We start from the raw sequence: 21,223 nt of genomic DNA on the forward strand, positions 1-21,223 counted from the left end.
AACTTTGGAAGCTGGCGGGTGTGTACGTGAGGCAAACTGTCGCGACAGCTTTTTGCTACGCCTTGTGCTCGACAACCTCACCTCACTCTAACAGGGACACTTGCTACTGAACACAGACTGTTGATGCTGCTCCCTGATAAAAGAAAAATGTTTCTGCTGATACTGTTGCTCAGAAGGTGCCTGTTATGACGTTATGATCATGGGTCTGAACTCTGATGGTAACTTGTTTTAACAAGCTAGATAAAAGGTAATGCCCTGGCAGGGGGAAAATAGCGGTTTGATATTTGATTTGATTACATTAATGTTTAAGTTGATTTACAAGAAATATTTTATTGCTACTGTGTAAAGGGAATACTGCTAGTAAAAAGCACCTTGTTTGTTTAAAGAGTTTGCAAACCACATATTATTGCACTTTTGTGTATGTAGTAGTACATTTAATTTAAAATACACTTTAGAATTTACTATTCAATTTTGCACATAACAATGTGATTAATCGCAGAAAATCATGCAATTAATCACGATTAAAATGCTTAATTGTTGCCCAGCACTAATTTTTAATTTATACAAAAAAATAAATAAGTAAAAATAATGACAAGGTCACGTTGTGTCAACATTGTCCTTTTAGAGGTGCTCAGAAAAAAAAACAAGACGACAACATGAAAAAAGAAGAAAAGACAACATCAAGTTAACTTAATTACTTGAAGGAGGAATAAGAACACTTTCTATGAAGGTCATTGCTAAAAATTTTCATCTTATAACTTGGGAAGCAACTGGACAATTAATATTACTTATCAGCAGTAGTAGTTTTTCCTTGTTACATCTGAACATTTTTCGGTAACACTTTCTATGAAGGTCATTGCTATAATGACTTATGCATATATTTATAACACGATATAATGCGTCCATAAGACATTATAACAATTGTTATAATCTCTTACAAACATGCATTAGGCACTATAGCAAAGTTCATAATGTATTATGACCTTTTGATTTAATGTTTTATAACTAATAGTAATACCAGTTTATATCAATGTGCGGCAAGAATCTCCGACCATGTTCCATAACACATTATAACCACCAACTCTGCCTCGTTATAAACACACTTTAGTCACCATTTACAATTAGTGATATAAAATGGAATAATAGCTTATAGTAATGTTTAAAGTTATTTACCATGTCTTTGTTTGCTTTAGTGTTAAAATATCTATCCCTGTATAATATATTACATATTAATACTGTTAGCTAGCGCTAACTGCCTTCACTTTTCCAGCAGTTGTGGAAACAACAGATTTAACGGACACACTGTGACCTACACTGCACATGTCTGCCTGACTGACAACTTACGCAGTAACTTAAATATTTTCCTCCGCTAACTTTCACCGTCACATTCTGAGCAGCAGAACGAGGAGAACGTGAGGTGAAAGTTAGCAGAGGAAAATACAATATATATTTATATTATAAATATAAAGTTACTTAGTAAGTTGTAAGGCAGGCAGACGTGTGCAGGAAAGGTCATAATACATCCTGAACTTTGCTATAGCGCCTAATGCATGTTTGTGAGTGATTATAACAACTGTTATAATGTCTTATGGATGCATAATATCGTGTTATAAATATATGCATAAGACATTTTTACCTGGTTAAATACAATGAAGTCAAACAACTTACTAGTGACTCCAGTGATGCTCACTCCACTGCTTCTGGCGTTCTCAAACACAGAGTAGAGAGTGAATGTGTATTCAGTTCCAGCAGTGAGAGATGAGACTGTGTAAGTTACTGGTCCATCTCCATCTGGTGCAGTGATGTTGATCTCTGCATCATTAAACTGGAGAATAAAGCTGAAGCTGTTGTTCACTTTATTCCACTGCAGAGTGATTCTGGTCTCATCTTGTCCTATTGAAATGAAGTCTTCTGCGTTTGGAGGAGCTGAAAAAGACAAACAGAGCAGTGAAACATGTATTAACAAACGACAGTAAAAGTGACAGTTAAAGATGGTTCATTTTGTATCTCCACATAAATACAAACTAAAGCTGTCTGTCAGGAACAGTGCAAGTGAAACAATTCTTTGTATTACTAAGTATGAATGTTTTTTTTCTGGATCCAGATGTCACATTCTATAGTCATATCCATCAGACTTAATATCACAACAGAGATTTACTCCACTATGAATGAAGAATAACAATGCACCAAAAGTTGAAAAAAGTAAATATTCTTAAAGTAAACAATATTTTACAGTGTTGGCCAAAACATTGCTGAGTTAAATTAACATGCAATAAAGTGCATGTTGTTAAGTAGCACATTCCTTTAATGAATATTATACCCAGTAGATACGTCTTAGTTTTACACTGGTGCTCTGAAAAGCAGATGATGGCTCGCTAAAAAGATACAGAGCATAGAAATAAAGTGACATATATTACCGGTAACTGCAGTAATGTTTACTCCACTGCTTCTGATGTTCTCAAACACAGAGAAGAGAGTGAATGTGTATGTAGTTGCAGCAGTGAGAGATGAGACTCTGTAAGTTACTGGTCCATCTCCATCTGGTGCAGTGATGTTGATCTCTGCATCATTAAACTGGAGAATAAAGCTGAAGCTGTTGTTCACTTTGTTCCACTGCAGAGTGATACTGGTCTCATCTTGTCCTATTGATCTAAAGTCTTCTGTTTTTGGAGGAGCTGAGACAGAAGAAGAGAAGTGAATGAATTTATCAACAAACAAGTTTGCTTAAATATTTATTCATGCTCCATCTGGCTATTAAGTTTCATCCATTTTGTATGTTTTGTTAATAAAACCTAATAGTAGCTATGAGAGATACAATTATTTAAGACACATGTTTGAATTAGCAAGAATGTCACATTTTATACCTAAACACATTACGGTGTGCGTTTCACAGGACATATATAATGAACAATAATTATTAATTATTATCAATTATAATTAAAAATTCACAGCACTTAAAGTTGGACAACTATGGGGAAATAAAGGAGTTTAATATGTTGGCCAAAACAGGCAGTGCTGGAAAATGATGGTGGCCACAAAATGTTGACACTTTTGGCCCATCTTGGACATTTTCACTTAGGGGTGTACTCATTGTTGCCAGCGGTTTAGACATTAATGGCTGTGTGATGTCTTATTTTGAGGGGCCTGCAAATTTACACTGTTATACAAGCTGTACGCTCACGACTTTACATTGTAGCAAAGTGCCATTTCTTCAGTGATGTCACATGAAAAGATATAATCAAATATTTACAAAAATGCGAGGGGTGTACTCACTTTTGTGAGATACTGTATATAACTAAATTGCCTTAATGCAACAATGAATCTTTATACAGTATGTGAGTAGAAATAAGATGCATTACTTGTTGAGTAACAGATGAACGGTAAAGTGAGGGAGCAGTTATCATCTGACCACCATCCTGAGTTTCTGAACACTGTGGTGACACACTGCTCTGTGCTGTCTGGTTGCCCACTGGCCCAGTATTGAAACACAGAGGGGCTCCCATCAGACCACAATTGTTCCCAGTACAGACCGATCCACACAGAGTCAGAAGCTGCCAATTTTGCGATGGCATTATTTTCTCCCATATTACGTACACTGTGAGAGAAACAGTAGCATATACACATCATGGGTGAGTGGAGAATAATTGAAGAGGTAAAACATAACAGACAAAAAAAAAAGGAAAGAATTCACACTGCAGTACATCATATATAATATTACAGCTTATGTGTTTATTTAAGGATTTGGTAACGTGTTCAGTCACCTGGACAACGTAGCTGTTAATTAGCATCTTAAAGTCAGTGCAGAATAATCATCTTACAATTAAGATATACGATCAGCCCAATACTTCTGTCACTAATATGGTTTGTAATCATCACAATGATCATCATCATAATTATCATACTATGTGACTCAGCTACAAGTGCCATACATCCGTAAAACTAAAAATGAAAAATATATAACTATAAAACTATAATACATGTAAAACATTAATAATAAATCAACAAAAACAGGAAGGATTCAAATGACACAAAGTATCAAATACAACATTTGGACAAAAAATAAACAATAGGGAAGATCATCCAATCCTTTTGGGATTCCTATCAACTGTTAGAATACTGAATAAGCCAAGTTTCATCAACAGAACAGATAGTAGTTGTTAAGTAGTTGGTTCAGTACTGAACTATTGTATGTGTTGGAGTCTTCATCAGTGCACACTGTACCTGGCTAGATCGACGTAATTCTCCCTGCAGTATCTCTGAGCTTGAATCCAATTCAAAGGTGTGTTGACTTTTACAAAGGATGATTTGCCATTTACTGAACCTGGAAATATATTGAGAGAATTTATTAACAATGTGCTATGCAGAAGATCTATTTAGCCCTTTGTTAATTCTTACACTATAAGAAAACTCACCGTTGTAGCACACAGAGAAGAATTGGTAGTTGCAATCAACGTCCAACCACTTTCCAGTGTAGTCATAGAAGTAGTAATTGAAGTAGTAATAGTAATGGCTTTGAAGCATCACACATTTCTGTTGTCCGTAATCATACCCAGGATATCCAGGGGCCCAGTTTCTTAACCCTGTCTCTCCTTCACCATAGAAGCTGCTGTTACTCAGGGACCATCTCCAGCCCCCACCGTAGAGGCCTATCCAAGCCTTGCCTGTTCAAACAGATGTTCATTACATACAGCTGGAATTAAAACTGTTGCTGAATTGAAATAAAATGTAGATGAATAAACTGAACATCCCTTAATTTACATGTTTCCTCTATTTTTCATTGAGGGCCTTTCACATTCCACATGATCATACTTTATAATTTTATCTAATCATAGTAAGCTTATCAAAAACTTGGTTGTTTTCTGGTGGTTGTACATATGATTCAGTGTATATATATACACTATGTTAATGTTATGCACAGTGTGTGATTCCAATTTTAGAACTTGCCTGTGTAGCCTGATGAGCTGTAGTAGAGTACAGAATTGACGTCAGTATAGGTTTCTATGGTGGCCAGGTCAGTGTAGATCCGTCTGCAGAAGCTCTGAGCTGCAGTCCAGTTCAGTGGTGTACTCTCAAAGTAGTACTGACGATTTCCTAAAACAAAGCATATTTATTTGAGTTCAGCTGTACTGTGGGGTTTTACAATACAACTCACACTTTGGTGAGATTTTTGTGTGCTAGCAGCAGTCACTGTATCCTGACTACAGAGCCTGGAAACAATGGATGCTTCACCAAACTGAACTAAACAGCCCTGCTGGATTTAATGTTTAGTGCCTAAACACTTTGTCTATCAGCTTGAGTCTGATCAAGTTTCAGCCTGCCTCAGTAAATTGGTGTTCACTGTTTACCACTGACAATAAAAAAAGAACCAGTTCAATTACAAATATGTTTTCAGGATTTTCTGTATTGTCTCAGTTTATCAGAGAAATACTTACTGTATGTGCAGTACTGAGTCAGAAATGTTTTAGGAAGATGTCTGATTACATGAAAAGAAGAATATTCTAAGATGTATTGATAATTTGCTAATATCTCTTTAAAATCAAACAGGCAAACTTCAGTTTCATCATATATCATAGCTGGACATAAAATGAAGCATACATTTTGAATTTATACAAAAACAAAAATAAGTAAAAATAATAACAAGGACTGACCAGGTAACGTTATGTTAACATTGTCGTTTTAGAAGTGCTCAGAAAAAAAACAAGATAAGAAAACATCAGCAACAACAGAAGTTAATTACACGAAGAAGGAATAAGAAAAATGTTCAAATGTAACAAGGTTAAACTACTACTGCTGGTAAATTACTATTAACTGTTCAGTTGCTTTCAAAGTTTTAAAAAGAAAAATGTTATTCCAGGTTAAATACATATTAATGAAGTCAAACATCTTACCAGTAACTGCAGTAATGCTCACTCCACTGCTTCTGACGTTCTCAAACACAGAGAAGAGAGTGAATGTGTATCTAGTTTCAGGAGTGAGAGATGAGACTGTGTAAGTTACTGGTCCATCTCCATCTGGTGCAGTGATGTCGATCTCTGCATCATTAAACTGGAGAATAAAGCTGACGCTGTTGTTCACTTTGTTCCACTGCAGAGTGATACTGGTGACATCTTGTCTTGTTGGTCTGAAGTTTTCTGCGTTTGGAGGAGCTGAGAGAGACAAAAAGAACGACAGTCAGTAAAAGTGACAATGTTCAGTTACAGATGATTCATTATTTTTCCTCACATAAATACAAACTAAAGCTGTCTGTCAGGAACAGAGCGAGTGAAACAATTCTTTGTATTACTAAGTATGAATGTTTTTTTTCTGGATCCAGATGTCACATTCTGTAGTCATATCCATCACACTTAATATCACAACAGAGATTTACTTCACTATGAATGAAGAATAACAAAGCACCAAATGTTTAAAATAAAATAATATTAATATAATAAAAAATATTTTACAGTGTTGGCCAAAACAATGCTGAGTTAAATTAACATGCAATAAAGTCCATGTTGTTAAGTAGCAAATTCCTTTAATGAATATTATACCCAGTAGATACGTCTTAGTTTTACACTGGTGCTCTGAAAAGCAGATGATGGCTCGCTAAAAAGATACAGAGCATAGAAATAAAGTGACATATATTACCGGTAACTGCAGTAATGTTTACTCCACTGCTTCTGACGTCCTCAAACACAGAGAAGAGAGTGAATGTGTATTCAGTTGCAGCAGTGAGAGATGAGACTGTGTGAGTTACTGGTCCATCTCCATCTGCTGCAGTGATGTTGATCTCTGCATCATTAAACTGGAGAATAAAGCTGAAGTTGTTGTTCACTTTATTCCACTGCAGAGTGATACTGGTCTCATTTTGTCCTATTGATCTGAAGTCTTCTGTTTTTGGAGGAGCTGAGACAGAAGAAGAGAAGTGAATTAATTTATCATCAAACAACTTTGCTTAAATATTTATTCATGCTCCATCTGGCTATTCAGGTTGATCCACTTAGTATATTTTGTTAGGAAAACCTAATGGTGGCTATGAGAGAAACAATTATTTAAGGGAAGAATGTTGTGTCACATGATACACCTAACCACATCACAGCGTTCATTTCACAGGACATATATAATGAACAACAAAATTAAAAATTCATAGGATTTTAAGTTGGATAACTATGGGGAAATAAAGGAGTTTAATATGTTGGCCAATACAGTACATGATTTGAAGTAAAGAAGGAGGACGTTAGAAAAATCCATTTAGTTTTATACAGTCACACTAACAAGATTTTAAAATCATCAGGTTTTTTGATGTAACACACACAATGTAATTTGGTGCAACATGTTGACACAATCACTGACATAATTCCCAGTCATGAAAATAAATAAAAATAAAAGAACATTCTTGTTCCTGCTTTAACAGACATGTACACAAATTTAAATTCAATGTGAATCTGATCTTAAAGGTATGATCTACAATTTCTAATATATAACACACACTCCCTTAATGCAACAATGAATCTCAGTACAGTATGTGAGTAGAAATAAAATGCATTACTTGTTGAGTAACAGATGAACGGGAAAGAGAGGGAGCAGTTATCATCTGACCACAGTCCTGAGTTTCTGAACATTGTGGTGACACACTGCTCTGGACTGTCTGGTTGCCCACCGGCCCAGTTTTGAAACAGAGAGGGGCTCCCATCAGACCATAGTTGTTCCCAGTACAGACCGATCCACACAGCGTCCCCAGCTGCCAGCTTTGTGATGACGTTATTTTCTGCCAGATTTCGTATACTGCGAGAAAAACAGAAAAAAAATCAGACACTGCATTGTATTGTTAGTGATTGGTGGGAAATATAATAATGTAGTTTATGTGATTATTTAAGGGTTTGGTAAAGTGTTCAGCCACCTGGACAACGTAGCTGTTAATTAACATCTCAAAAACAGTGCAATGTAATCATCTTACAATTGACCCTTCGCTAAGCCACGGCCCAAATACACAGCTGACCAATCACAGCGCAGTATAGGACTCGTTCTAACTGAAGTCGCTCTCCATTGACTCTACTGAAAAACGAGTCGTTTTCTAGCCTTTTTTTGGCTGTATTTTTCCAAGATATGGTCAAACGCTGTTCCTGGGGTGCTACCCAGAGAGGCTGAAAGCCTAATTCTAAGATTCGATTTATTCACTTTCTAAAACCTAAAACAAATCCAGAAAAACGTCGGCTGTGGATTGTTCCTAATGTAATGTTAGTTAGCTAACGCTGCCTAATGTACTACTAATGTTATAAAGCCCTGCTGTTCTGCTTTTTAATGATTATAATAGTGAATAGAGACCTACCCAGCTGTACAGGAACAGTACATTAAGTATCCTTAATATCGTTGTCCTCTTTCTCAGCAGTCAGGTAAAATGGTGGTTCACTTTTACTCTGTGATCGGTAAGACTAAAGCTTCTGTATTTATTTTTTTTAGTGTCAGTTTGGCATAAAATGTGCTCAGATAGTAGTTGAAAGGCTGGTACTCAACATTAAGGCTACTATAAACTCCCCCCACATTAGTCCCACACTGCAAAAGGTGGAGCACTACATGACCAGTCCCTATAATACAAGATAGCAAGGGCGTAGGAGCGACTTTGAACCTGGGGGGGTGTGCTGATATCAGTGTTTCCCCTATATTCAGTCAGAAGCGGTGGTGCGGGCAGTGTATTCTGACATCAATGTTTTCACCTTTTCACTTGCACGGTGTGCTTGTAGCAGACCTAAAAATTTTAGTTATGCATTTTACTAAATTTCTGAGAATTGATACCCAATTATGAATTAATATTCATAAAATCAAAATTTCCTTGTTAAGGGCACCACCGGAGTTGTTATAATCCTAGAGTCTCCGGACCTCTAGGTAGTTTTGAATAATTATACAATTATTACTAGTGATCAGTTAGTTAATAATCGCTCAATTATCTTAAATCAGTCAGTCAGTCTCATATCTAAAGGGTCAATTCTCTTGGCAGGAACTATAAATAGGCAACACACACAGCTCTTGATTATATTACAGTGAATTTATTCTCTAACTAAGGTGATAAAAAGATTGTGGGAAGCATTTGACTCATACGGCATAGAAGAGCTAATGAAAGTAAACTAATGCTATAATTTAGGAGTTAAATGGACATCTGATCACAGAATGTGTGTTAAGTCTTACTGCTTGTCGACAGCCTGCTTTTGGCCTGTTGCACGGGTCCCACGCTAGCTGCCGATCCTGGCTTTTTGCTAGGGATTCTCCGGGGTTCTCCGAGTCTGATTGAAAACGCCTCCTCCGTCTGGCAATTCAGCTGTTTTCAGGTTTCCTTCGTTGTAGCTGGCGAGACCACGTGGCTTGGTCTGACCTCGGTGAAGTTGGCTCGACGAAAAAGGCTTAAAATGGAACTTGGTCGTTCCTGAATTAGTCCAGTGTAACTTAACGGACTGATAACTTTAACAAACAAAAGAAATAAAGAAAATAAAACAAACTGAAGGCAGATCGATGTCGCGGCACTTCAGGTGTGTAGCTTCAGAAGAACAAAAGCCTGTTTGTTTCGCTGGCCGAGTCTTTGCGTTGCCTGGCGAGGCACGCTGCGTGTGCCGAAGCGTCCAGCGAGCAGAGCAGAGTGGAAGAGCCAACAGCGAAGAGAGAGAAGCGAGGTCGCGTGTCGCTCTTTTGTTGTCTGGGGCGTGGTTCCCCAGGGGGTGTCTCAGGTCCCAAGGGACTGCCTTTCTAAACTTAATGTCTAAAGAAAAGAAATCTATTTGCACGTATTACAATCAAATATTTTCCACAATCGAACCTCAATGGTTGAACGGTTGTACTGTTCTAGGCATTTGGTAACAGGAAACAATAGTCATATTATTGGTCAGGATATTTATACATTTAACGGCATTTCCGATGAGGGCATGTAATACTTATTTCGTCCACTTGGGGGAGCTCAGGTTACATGAGGAAAGCTTGGATTAAATCAAAGATCGTCTCTCCTTAGGAACTGGGAATATTGTTGATTCATCCTTAAATTCAAGCTGGCGATTTAGAGTATCGTAAAACATTTCTTTGTCATCATTTCTAAAGGAATTTTGTAGGAAAGTATTATGAACAAGCATTGATTACATTAGATGAAGGAGTGTCTTGCTGAAAATAAAAACACTGCACAAGTAACTTCTTTTCAGCACTAATATCAACAACAGATAGCAACAACAGTTAACATAACTACTTAAACAGAGACAAACGTAATCAGGTAACTAAAGATTTAATTAACTCAATTAAATGCTTTGAGTCTTTGGAGACTGCAGTCCTTTTACATTGAAAGTTCAGTGTCTGGACCATGTCACACTTGGGTGGGACAGGGGTTTTCCTTTTTGATGTGGTAATAAAACAAAGAATAAGGTCAGTTGCCACGGAAACGTGTGTGGGGGGGCGAGTTTTGATAGGCTGTTCAGGGAGATGCCAATGGCTGGTTCATGTCCCTTTCAGTTTAACACTCAGGCCCCGCGTTATCAGCTTCGGAATCAAAAAGGTGCCAGTTTTACGGTCGGGATAGCACTTAGAGAAAGCAACTTTGACCCCTCCCCTTCTTCTCTGGGGAGGAGAAAGGAATTTAGGGTAGCTCCAAATTTATTCAATGTAAAATGTACAAATCCACACCACTACATGCTGCTCGCACTCTAAAGAAGCATTTAACGCAACACTAAAGTTTTGGCTAGCTTCCTTTCCTCGTTCTTCAAAGAACATCCACATAACAGGTGCTGTTAAGAGCATGTAACTCCGGTATGAAATCGGGAGGTGCGTAGCGATTGTTTGATTGTCCGAGCAGCAGAAAGTGAAAGTGAATGCCAGTGGAGGAAAATATTCTCCCACTAACTGTATGTTAAGACAAGGGGGCCAAGACCAAGAAACGTCTCTCTGTTTTTTCCTAAACTGCTGGAAAAGTGAAGCTGGTTAGTGCTAGCAAACGTCTCCCCTCACATTCAGACTATGCAGCTGAGCAGGAATGTCTTTTGGCTGCTATGTAACGTGTTAAAGGAAGAAGGCTAACTAGTATGGTGGTGGTTGTGTTAGTCTTGGTCAGGGGTTTGGGGATCTTCCCCCAAGAAAATGTTCAGTTTTCCAATGAAAAATATGTAATTTCATATCATATTCGACCATTATTTTCACCATATCTCTGAACACATAGTTGGAAAAGCTAGAGCACATAATAAATAAACAACAACCAAAGATCAGTCTACTAGGGAGGAACTACAACCAGCTACCAGTTACTTTCTATAAATCCATGGTAACTTATGCTGAAGGCTAACCTGCTCCGGAGCAGGTTATGTTCCAGAAAAGAGATTGACTCTGTGAAAACGCCACCTACTGACCAATCAGCTCTCTTGGAAAATGACATCACCATCTGTAGGAAATCCCACAGACTGTTTTAGCCAATAGGCTGCTTTATGTTTGCAGCGGTGATGTGGAGAAACTCTTGACTATGGCGATCCTACAGAGACTGATTAAAAGCCTTAGGCTAATGTTGCCTACAGGTTTTTACAGTACAGCAGGATCAGCCTACTTACTGCCTTTAAATGTGTTTAATATTTGCTCCCAGTCTGTTTCACACACCCTGACGCAGCCGTTAAAATAAATGGGTTTTATTTTTCTTATGAGGCTGAATATTATGAGCAGTTTGGTAGGGATATTGAAATACTGAATTTTAATATGAACGTAGGCTATCTATCTAGGTTCGTAAGGCCTACTATAGAGACTGTAGTCATGTTCCGTCCCACGTTTTGCGATGAGGGTGCAAAAGGTGGGACGTGAGCTTGCAGCAGCCTAAATGTTGAGATTCAGTCTTTCAAATATTATTTGAGCACATTTTATGGCATGAATGGAGTTTTTGTTTCATTGCTTTATGAACTTAATTTAGAACAATGTTTGGAACACAGTGTGTTAAAAAAAATTAATCTCATTTCTGAAGTTTTTTTAAAGTGAGGGAGAACGGCCCGAGTCTTTTAATGTGGAAATGCCGACACACAGCCGAGCTGAAAGAATAAGGCTGATATTTTCATACAGCTCATGAGAACACTTTTTATCAACGCATTATTAGAGACTACACCTGTTCATTTAGATATTCACACTGTCAGCAACTTTCTGTCTCCCTGCATGTGTCAGATGCGGGCGTGCTACTGTCGTATTTCTGAAGTGTTAAAGTTTAATCCTCGTTCGTAAAATATGACGCTCTGATGACAGTGGACTTAGTCATCTGCTGCTAACACCGCCTCTTTTATGTGAACACTTTCCGGCTGGATTGGGAAACCCTGGGCTGATTTACCGAGATGATAACCAGCTTCGTGGTACCGCTTATCCCTATCACGATTGTTAGGCTTAGTGAAGTCAGATAACGAAAACATATCCTGGGTTTGTTGAACTAGCTTCGTGGTACAGACCCCAGGTATGTGTGTGTGTGTGTGTGTGTGTGTGTGTGTGTGTGTGTGTGTGTAGCTTAATTTGTAATATTATTTTAAATAATTTATTTATACAACAACAACCTTTATTTTTTTATAAAATACAGCAAGAACGTGTCACACACTCAGTGCATGAAGTAAAAAAACTGGTTAGAGCCAGCTGACGGTTTAAAAAAGAAAAAAAAATCTCCGACAGGCAGAGACGCAACACGAGTGGCATTCTACCAAGCACCACGTCTGAACAAACCCCACGTTTACCAGAACTCTACTGGTTAATAAGTAAGTAGTACTACAAACCAAAGTAAAAAACAGACACCCTAAACGTTAACGGAAAAGACCCACGAACCTTAGTGACTGAGGGAGAGACAGAGAGAGAGCTGTTCTCTCAGTGTTCTGTGTGTGAGTGAGCAGAGCGGGACACAGCAACACAATAAATCTGTATGTGTGTAGGGGAGGGGCGCTGTGACTAGCCTATCATAGAACGCAGACACAGTTAGCTACCCAATGAGGATATTTATTCAATCCGAGCACAGACATTGACTTGTATTTCTCGTATAATACTCGTACACGGCAAAAGTGCTTTATCCAAATTACCATCAACATCAAAAGTACCATGCAGCCCTGTCTCACCCTGATTCTTGGCTGAAGCCATAAAACACCACTCTCTTCTTTTTCTAGCTGATGTGAACGTGATAAGCCACAGGATGTGTTTGTTCTGTTTAAACTAACTTTCAAGAGTTTCCTAATTTCTCCCTATTAATCCATATCAATTAGTTTAACTAATGCTTTAGCTAAATGTTTTCTTATATCATTTCTTGTTAAAACGTGCATCCGTACTTTCCTGTTATATATTAATCCATTTTCCAGTTCCCAGTTCAAGTATTGAATTAAAAGTTGAATATCATCGAACCAGAGCTCCACCAAGAGGACAGAAAAGGTATAACAAACAAGTATTTTGAATTCTTCGTAAGATGAGAAGTATCGAATATCTATCACAATGTGACTGTATAATGGATTCTTTGTTTAAATGCTGACATATATTTTGTCTCCAGAGTTAAAACATGTAACCATCAACTGTATACTGGAATTAGGTCGTTAAGTTGTTTAACGCCTACTATTAAGTCTTATAACAATTAAGAAACAAATAACCCTCTGGTGTTTGATCTTGTTTTGTTAGCCTTTATATAAATGTTTAGAATTAAGTATTTTTTTCAAATGTTGATATTGTGGAGAAGAGATTAATTGAAAACACGTGCAAATATACTTTTCCTTCCAACAAAAAGTTAAAACTTCGAGACACAAAAGGCTGCACCCCAGTAAAATCCCACTCCAAAATTACGTCACGTCCCAAAAGGAGACAAAATAAAAGATCTCTGATCCTGCTTTTTTCCGTACTTTCAACTTCCTTCCAGATGACCTGAGAAAGCTCTTTTTTTTCCGAGACATGATTTTGACTATTTGTTTGGAGCTGCCTGGGAAGAAACTTTTGCCAGACTTTTGTTAAAAATTAAGCAAAGCTAACTAGCCTATATTCCCTGGGCCTCGCGAACCAATGGCGAATGTATGTGTCTTATTTGATTCTGTTGTTTTAAGTTATCTGACCGTTTTACACAACTTTTGAAGAAAGTTCTTTCAATGGTGTCCTATAGTTGGTCCTAATCCTTAGTTAAGAAACCCCTAGTTTATTTAAACTCAACTTGAAACATCACATACGATCATTTGTTCCCTTATTCTCTTAAAATTATTCTCCCTTCACAATACCAAACTGAAATTCCATTGAGCCCATTATCCTGATTTTAATCATACATAGGTACACTACACCACCAATCCTGGGCTTGGGAGGGCAAGCACTTAACCACTGCACTACTCAGACACACTCATTCAAGTTGCTGATTTTAACTTTCTCTATTTGCTGTGGTTTTCATGGACATGAAATGCCTCTAAATTACCAACAGATGGCGCTCAATTACCAAACATTCCTGGCACACCACTGTTTAGCTTCAATATATATGTTTTATTTGAGGTCCAGTCCACTGTTATCGAATAAACACTGATTGCATTTAGAAAGACTAAGATACAAATTTAAAAACACCACAGCAAGTCATTGGGAACTGAATGCATGTTATGCTTCAAAGCACCAATAGAGTGCAATCTATGACCACAAATGTGTGGGACAGCACTGTTATGATTGTGCTCATATTTTCTGTGACATGTAGTCCAGTGTTACATAATAACATGAAGACACAGAAAGCGACTAATCTTATGAAAAACTTATTCCATGTATACAATTACTTCATTTAGAAAGACTAACAAGACACCCATTCAAAACAGACCACTGCAAGACGGTCTCCACACGGCTGTTTAAAGTTGAAAGCATTTATCAATGGTGCCGGAGTTGGCAATCGAACCTCTATACATCTTGTGTCCCAACTCCAAACAGGGAGGAATTCAGCAAGTTAAAGAATTAGTGACATGGGGAGACTCAGGCTGCAGCTACAACAGGGAGTGAATGAGAGACTGAGACTTTTCAATCACTTAAGGATCAGAGATAAAAAACTAAACGTCCACTGAGCAGCCTTTTTGTGCTTATGGAGATAAATATACACGACTGGCAGCAGTTTACAAAAAAAATCTGGTCGGCAAAATCCTCCTCTCCACACTAACATGATCACATGACACACTCTAAAGTCTGCTAAAAGCTGTAAAACCCTTCACTTTGGAAGGGCATAGCTCCTAAACTAAAAATGTTTTTTAGCAAACACCAAATACAACATCAAGATCAACATCTTTTCTGCAACTTACAGCTCAAATGGAGTCTGTAGCTGCACATATGCCGGAGCATTTATCTCTTAAAGCTACCACAAAAACCACCATGGTTCAAATGAAAGAAATGAATCAAAAAAAGATTAGTTCATTTTAATGAACAAGATTTGAAGATTCAAGTCTGTGAAAAGAGTCACTTTTGCAGGGCTCACTATGCACTAAATTTTTTCTGCTCCACCACCGATGCTGCAACTCCATCCTAGGAGAAACACTGGAAATGCTAGGGGGGTTCAGGGGCATGACTTTCCCTGTTCTGTGGTCACTTCATCTTGCATCTAAGAAATGAACAAATGTTTGTGAACACAGAACTGAATTCAATGCAAACTCTGATGACATGCCATTGGCCTAAAAAGTCTTTTTACTTTAAGAAAAAGTACAATTACTCCCATAATTCAATCAAGTAAAAAATGACAAACCTACTCAAGTAAAAGTATAAAATATATATTATATATTGTGATGCACTACTGTGCATCAGGTTAGAAACAGACACTGTCCAACATAGCAATTTCTAAGGTATGCAATATGCTATGCTTGTTGATTATCTGATTTTAGCTATTTCTGTTACAATATAAAATACAATTATTTTCAATTTAAAATCTTCATGAACTTATTGATTTGAACATTTTTAAAATATCATGCTTGCTGCCCAGGCTGCTATTGTTGCCTGTATCTTTTATTGTTGACATGTAGCAAACCAAACCACTTGCTTTGCCAGAGCACAGGCAGCCAATACAGTTTAATAATCCCTAAAGCATCTATGAACATAATCTTTACAACGCAAATAATTATTGTAGCAGTAGCAGCTTGTTGTTGAAGCAGAGTAAACCTTTACAGAAGAAGCTGTGTGTCATGTGTGAAGCCCAACAAGACTGTTTTTACATTTTCTCTCTCTCTCTCTCTCTCTCTCTCTCTCTCTCTGTGCATCTCAGAAATCAGTGTTTGCTGAATAAATAACAACAGCTGGTAGCTACTGAGTGAAATATTAGTTGCACCTGCAACATTCTATTTGATGGATTCACCGCCAGCTTCGCTATAAAGTTACCAATGTGAATTAGTAAAAAAAATCAGGCGAATGTCCATCAAAATAAACCAATGCTCTTTTCAACAACAGGATACTGAAAATATATCAGAATCAATCCAGTGACTCATCATCATCTGACTTAGATGTTACAGTGTGTAGTCTACATTTGTTCTGTAGAGACTAAATACACCTTTAATGCGCTGTTAATGGAAAGTAAAAGTATTTCACTTGCTTTCACTTGTTTGTTAGAGGGCGATATGGGCACGGCCACCAGTGCCATGGTATGCGCTCACTGGATTTAGTTGTATTAGTAGAACAATAAAGCCTTAAACTTAATTTCATAATGTTTGCATCTGCCCAGCTCATTCATATCTGTGACAAGCGCCCAAGACCAGCGCTCCTCTGTGCATGTAACAGTGTAAACAATTAACATATGTTTATGGTTTAATTCCTGTTAAACTTGGGACTACTAACCATGGTCTATCTACTCAGCGGTATTTTATTTTGTTAACAGAAATTCCCAGCAAAAGGTTGTTATGAGCTAATTGCAGTGCAGTACGGGTGACCCACAGTAGTTAGTGTGGTGTCTGAACAATAATGCTGCGATTATGTGTGTAGCAGCAGAACAGAGGGTCAGTGACCTCCTAAGGGGAGAGCAGTGATTGGTGGTTATGTAGGGACCGAACCCTTCTATAGAATTTGACCACTGACCCCTTGTTTTGTTACCTCAGAATAGTACTGTACCCTTCTATGGGTTGGAGCTTTATTTTGCAGACTCAAACCCTTCTATGGTACCTAACAAACATATCCTATGTAAGATATGTTTGATGTACAGAGAGACAGAGTGGCCATCAGGCTGGGTCACTCTCCAAGCTGCTGCAGAGCTTGTAATTGATGCTGAACTCCTTGATTTAATAAACTTGTATGATCAAGAACAGTTTCAAGCGGATTTCTTCTCAACACATCATCGCAGCATTATTGTTCGGACACCACAGAAATTGGCACCCCAGATGGGACCGTGTTGTTCCTGAATTCATCGTTCCATCGCAGGGCTCCGTCGAGCTGACTCGCGCTCCAGAAGCTAGCGTATATGGTGAGTTTTCTCATAAACTGTGGGCGCTGGTCAGTTTGTGTGTCTGTGTGTGCGTTAAAGGGTACACCGGTTCGATCCCGTGTGAATGCTTACGGTTGGATGTGTGAGAAGACTCCGTTCTAAATTGTGTGTGCGTTGTGGATAACGCAAAAAGGGGTGTGAATATAATGAAGAAAGATAGATCGATATAAAAGGAAGAAAAAGGAATAGCCTAGGAGTAACGGAAAGTGAGCTTTCATAACTTTAAAAATTAAGAATATGGGCCCTCAGATTCTTATAACCTTAATTCATGTGGGATGGAAACTACTGTCACGTGAAACTAGGCTTTAAGGAATAGGCAAATTGGATTAAGGGAAAAAGGGAGAGTGTAACCCTGGCCAGGGTCATTCGGCTTGAAGAAAATATATAAGGCTAAGGATGCCGCAGATCTGGACAAAAGACCTTGGAGCCGATCTTAGATGGGCCGCAAATCCTGGAAATGCACTAGGGGAATTTTCAGGTCTCCTGAACTCCAAACTGAATGTCAGAATGGGAAAGAAAGGTGATTTAAGCAATTTTGAGCGTGGCATGGTTTTTGGTGCCAGACGGGCCGGTCTGAGTATTTCACAATCTGCTCAGTTACTGGGATTTTCACGCACAACCATTTCTAGGGTTTACAAAGAATGGTGTGAAAAGGGAAAAACATCCAGTATGCGGCAGTCCTGTGGGCGAAAATGCCTTGTTGATGCTAGAGGTCAGAGGAGAATGGGCCAACTGATTCAAGCTGATAGAAGAGCAACTTTGACTGAAATAACCACTCGTTACAACCGAGGTATGCAGCAAAGCATTTGTGAAGCCACAACACGCACAACCTTGAGGCGGATGGGCTACAACAGCAGAAGACCCGACCAGGTACCACTCATCTCCACTACAAATAGGAAAAAGAGGCTACAGTTTGCAAGATGGTGGTGTAATGGTTTGGGGGATGTTTTCTTGGCGCACTTTAGGCCCCTTTGTGCCAATTGGGCATCGTTTAAATGTCCATCCCTTTATGGCCACCATGTACCCATCCTCTGATGGCTACTTCCAGCAGGATAATGCACCATGTCACAAAGCTCGAATCATTTCAAATTGGTTTCTTGAACATGATGAGTTCACTGTACTAAAATGGCCCCCACAGTCACCAGATCTCAACCCAATAGAGCATCTTTGGGATGTGGTGGAACGGGAGCTTCGTGCCCTGGATGTGCATCCCACAAATCTCCATCAACTGCAAGATACTATCCTATCAATATGGGCCAACATTTCTAAAGAATGCTTTCAGCACGTGGAATTAAGGCAGTTCTGAAGGCGAAAGGGGGTCAAACACAGTATTAGTATGGTGTTCCTAATAATCCTTTATGTGAGTGTATATAAAAATGTAAAGCATTTTATTGCAGTGTATGTAGTTGACAAGTTAAACTGGCAGGAGTAAATTTGTGTAGGCTGCAGACAGGCCTGCTATACTCCATTGCCACCACAAGGTGGTAGAACAGCATATCTTGGTTCTATATTTGTAAAATGGAGCTTTAGAGTGAGATTGGGTTAAAATGTAATCCATAATAATATGTCTATGGCGATGTAATAGGAGTTATTTTGAATATTGTACATCAGCATGTCATCATTCTTGCTGTTGATGCATTGTTCAATGGCATTGGAGCCGTCTTATCTCAAGTGTCACCTGGTGAGACAATCGCGTAGCCTGTCGCCTTTGTCAGCAAGACGCTTTCCCATTCCCAGATGAATTACCCAGCGCACAGGCTGGAATTTTTGCCACTGAAGTGGGCTGTCTGCGATAAATTCAGCCATTGGCTGAAGGGGAGGCACTTCACTGCTTGGACAGATAAGAATCCCCTGTCCTACATCTTGACAAAGCCCCGCCTGGACGCCTGTGAAGAAAGATGGGTGGCCAAGCTTGCAGCGTATGACTTTGAAGTATGTACCAGGTATTAAGAACACTGTTGCAGTTTTTTTGTTGTACCTTTTGTTAACCTAAGTCTTTGTGACTGCTTTTTCTGTAGTTAGAAGACAGTTTATACCAATTATTTCAACTTGGGCGTTGCAAGACGTACAATACTCAACAGAAACAGGACACCCAAAAAGGAGGCTGCAAAACACCCCCCTGCTCCTGATCCCACAACGCTGGACCCGGACCCAGAGACTCTCTGGATGCTAGGCCATGATGGAAGCACTTAAGAATGATATATTCTCTAAAATGGACACTGTTGCTGTTGGATTGCACTCTGAGATCTCATCTGTTAGAGGGGAACTGAAAGCCTCAATTGAACCACTTCAGCGGTTAGTGGAGCAGGCCGCTAACGACCATAGCTTCTGTATAAGCGAACTCGAGGCTAATGTTAGCAAGTTAACTGCTCGGATGAATCGTCTGGATGATAAGTGCGAAGACTTGGAAAGTAGATCTCGAAGAAACAATATTCGTGTGGTTGGTGTACCGGAGGGAGTGGAGGGACCGCATCCTACTGATTTTATTGCAGTCTTGCTACAGGATTTATTGGGACAGGAAGAAAAATCGCTACCTGATCGTGCTCACCGCTCTCTATCTGTGGGAAAAACCAGCGGCTGGGACCCAACCTTGGGCCTTTATCGTGCGGGTGTATTTTTTCCGTGTTTGGAACACGATTCTACAGCGAGCAGGAAAGTCTTCTCCACTCCTTTACAAGGACACATGGATCTCTGTGTTCCCTGACTTTACATCCTCTGTTGCCAAGTGTTCTACCTTTGCTGCTGTAAAGCACACTCTGCGCTCCTTTCCAGGAGGTAAAGTACGTGCTTCTATACCCCGCCACACTTAGGATCACTATGCCTGATAGCTCTTTGCAGCGTTTTGAGGACCCCTCTTTGGCCATTGACTTTGTTAACAAGAACTGTAAGTAGAGTGGACATTTTGGGTGCCAGGATCAGTCTAATGTTTACAAACTTCACATCTTAGACTTTTTTTTTCTTTGCTGGTTGTCATTTGTTTTGTATACTGGCCCTGGGTTATCTACAGTTGATTATTGCACTTTTTTCATTTTTGTACCAGTTGTCAATGCTTAGACAGTAAAATCAATCAATTCAAGTCAAGGGCAACTGGACTTGGTTGAAGATACTGGAAGACGTTTCGTCCCTCATCCAAAGGACTTCTTCAGTTCTGACTGACTGGCAGGGAAACTTAGCTATTTTACCTCAGTGGGGTTAACACGCTTATTGTCAGATGAAAAATTTGTTTATGATCTCCAGCAAAATTTATTTTTTTCTGAGTACTAACGGCACCTGGATTGTTTCTGAGTCTGTCCTATGGGAGACTTTGAAAGCTTACATTAGAGGTCAAATTATCTCTTACGTGAATCACGATAGAAGGCTGAAGAGGGAGAGATTGGTCACTCTAACTAATCACATTGCCCAATTGGATGCCGTGTATGCCACTTCTCCAGCCCCTGAGTTATATGAGGAACACCTTATAGCTCAGTCAGAATTTACCACATTGGCTGTGGATCGGTTACTTAAGACTGGTAGTGCGTACTTTGCACAGGGGGACAAAGCAGGTGAATGTTGGCGCATCAATTACGGCAGACTATCTCCTCCCATCAGATTCTAGAAATTGCCACATCTCCAGGCATTATGATAGACCCAGAAAAATAAATGATGAATTAAAAGAAGTAAACTTCCCCCAACAATTACTCAGGCATCTCTTATCTTGAAAAAGGACAAGGACCCTCTTAGTTGTTCTTCTTAGGACCAATTAGTTTACTAAATGTTGATTTCAAAATTTTATCAAAAATGCTTGCTCTTTGTTTTTTAATTTGAGAAGGCTCTTTAATAGTATTTATAATCTTACAT

General features: G+C 38.8%; 2 protein-coding genes across 2 annotated transcripts in view; both read right to left on the reverse strand.

Annotated features, from left to right (window-relative positions):
- The window catches only part of LOC119912224 (macrophage mannose receptor 1-like), a 357,347-nt gene that overhangs the window by 196,069 nt on the left and 140,055 nt on the right, over positions 1 to 21,223 (reverse strand). The window lies entirely within an intron of this gene.
- The window catches only part of LOC119912225 (macrophage mannose receptor 1-like), a 44,570-nt gene that overhangs the window by 8,787 nt on the left and 14,560 nt on the right, over positions 1 to 21,223 (reverse strand). Inside the window, exons 6-14 of the mRNA XM_038731321.1 lie at positions 7,529 to 7,764; positions 6,628 to 6,885; positions 5,889 to 6,146; positions 4,945 to 5,091; positions 4,413 to 4,661; positions 4,222 to 4,321; positions 3,360 to 3,595; positions 2,418 to 2,675; positions 1,669 to 1,926 (exon numbers count right to left, since the gene is read on the reverse strand). Coding sequence (XP_038587249.1) covers positions 1,669 to 1,926; positions 2,418 to 2,675; positions 3,360 to 3,595; positions 4,222 to 4,321; positions 4,413 to 4,661; positions 4,945 to 5,091; positions 5,889 to 6,146; positions 6,628 to 6,885; positions 7,529 to 7,764 — 2,000 coding nt within the window. The remainder of the gene's footprint in view (positions 1 to 1,668; positions 1,927 to 2,417; positions 2,676 to 3,359; positions 3,596 to 4,221; positions 4,322 to 4,412; positions 4,662 to 4,944; positions 5,092 to 5,888; positions 6,147 to 6,627; positions 6,886 to 7,528; positions 7,765 to 21,223) is intronic.

The sequence above is a fragment of the Micropterus salmoides genome, unplaced genomic scaffold, assembly GCF_014851395.1.
Source record: "Micropterus salmoides isolate LMB-PRFRI ecotype aquatic unplaced genomic scaffold, ASM1485139v1 Ms_hic_scaffold_2, whole genome shotgun sequence".
Taxonomy (NCBI): domain Eukaryota; kingdom Metazoa; phylum Chordata; class Actinopteri; order Centrarchiformes; family Centrarchidae; genus Micropterus; species Micropterus salmoides.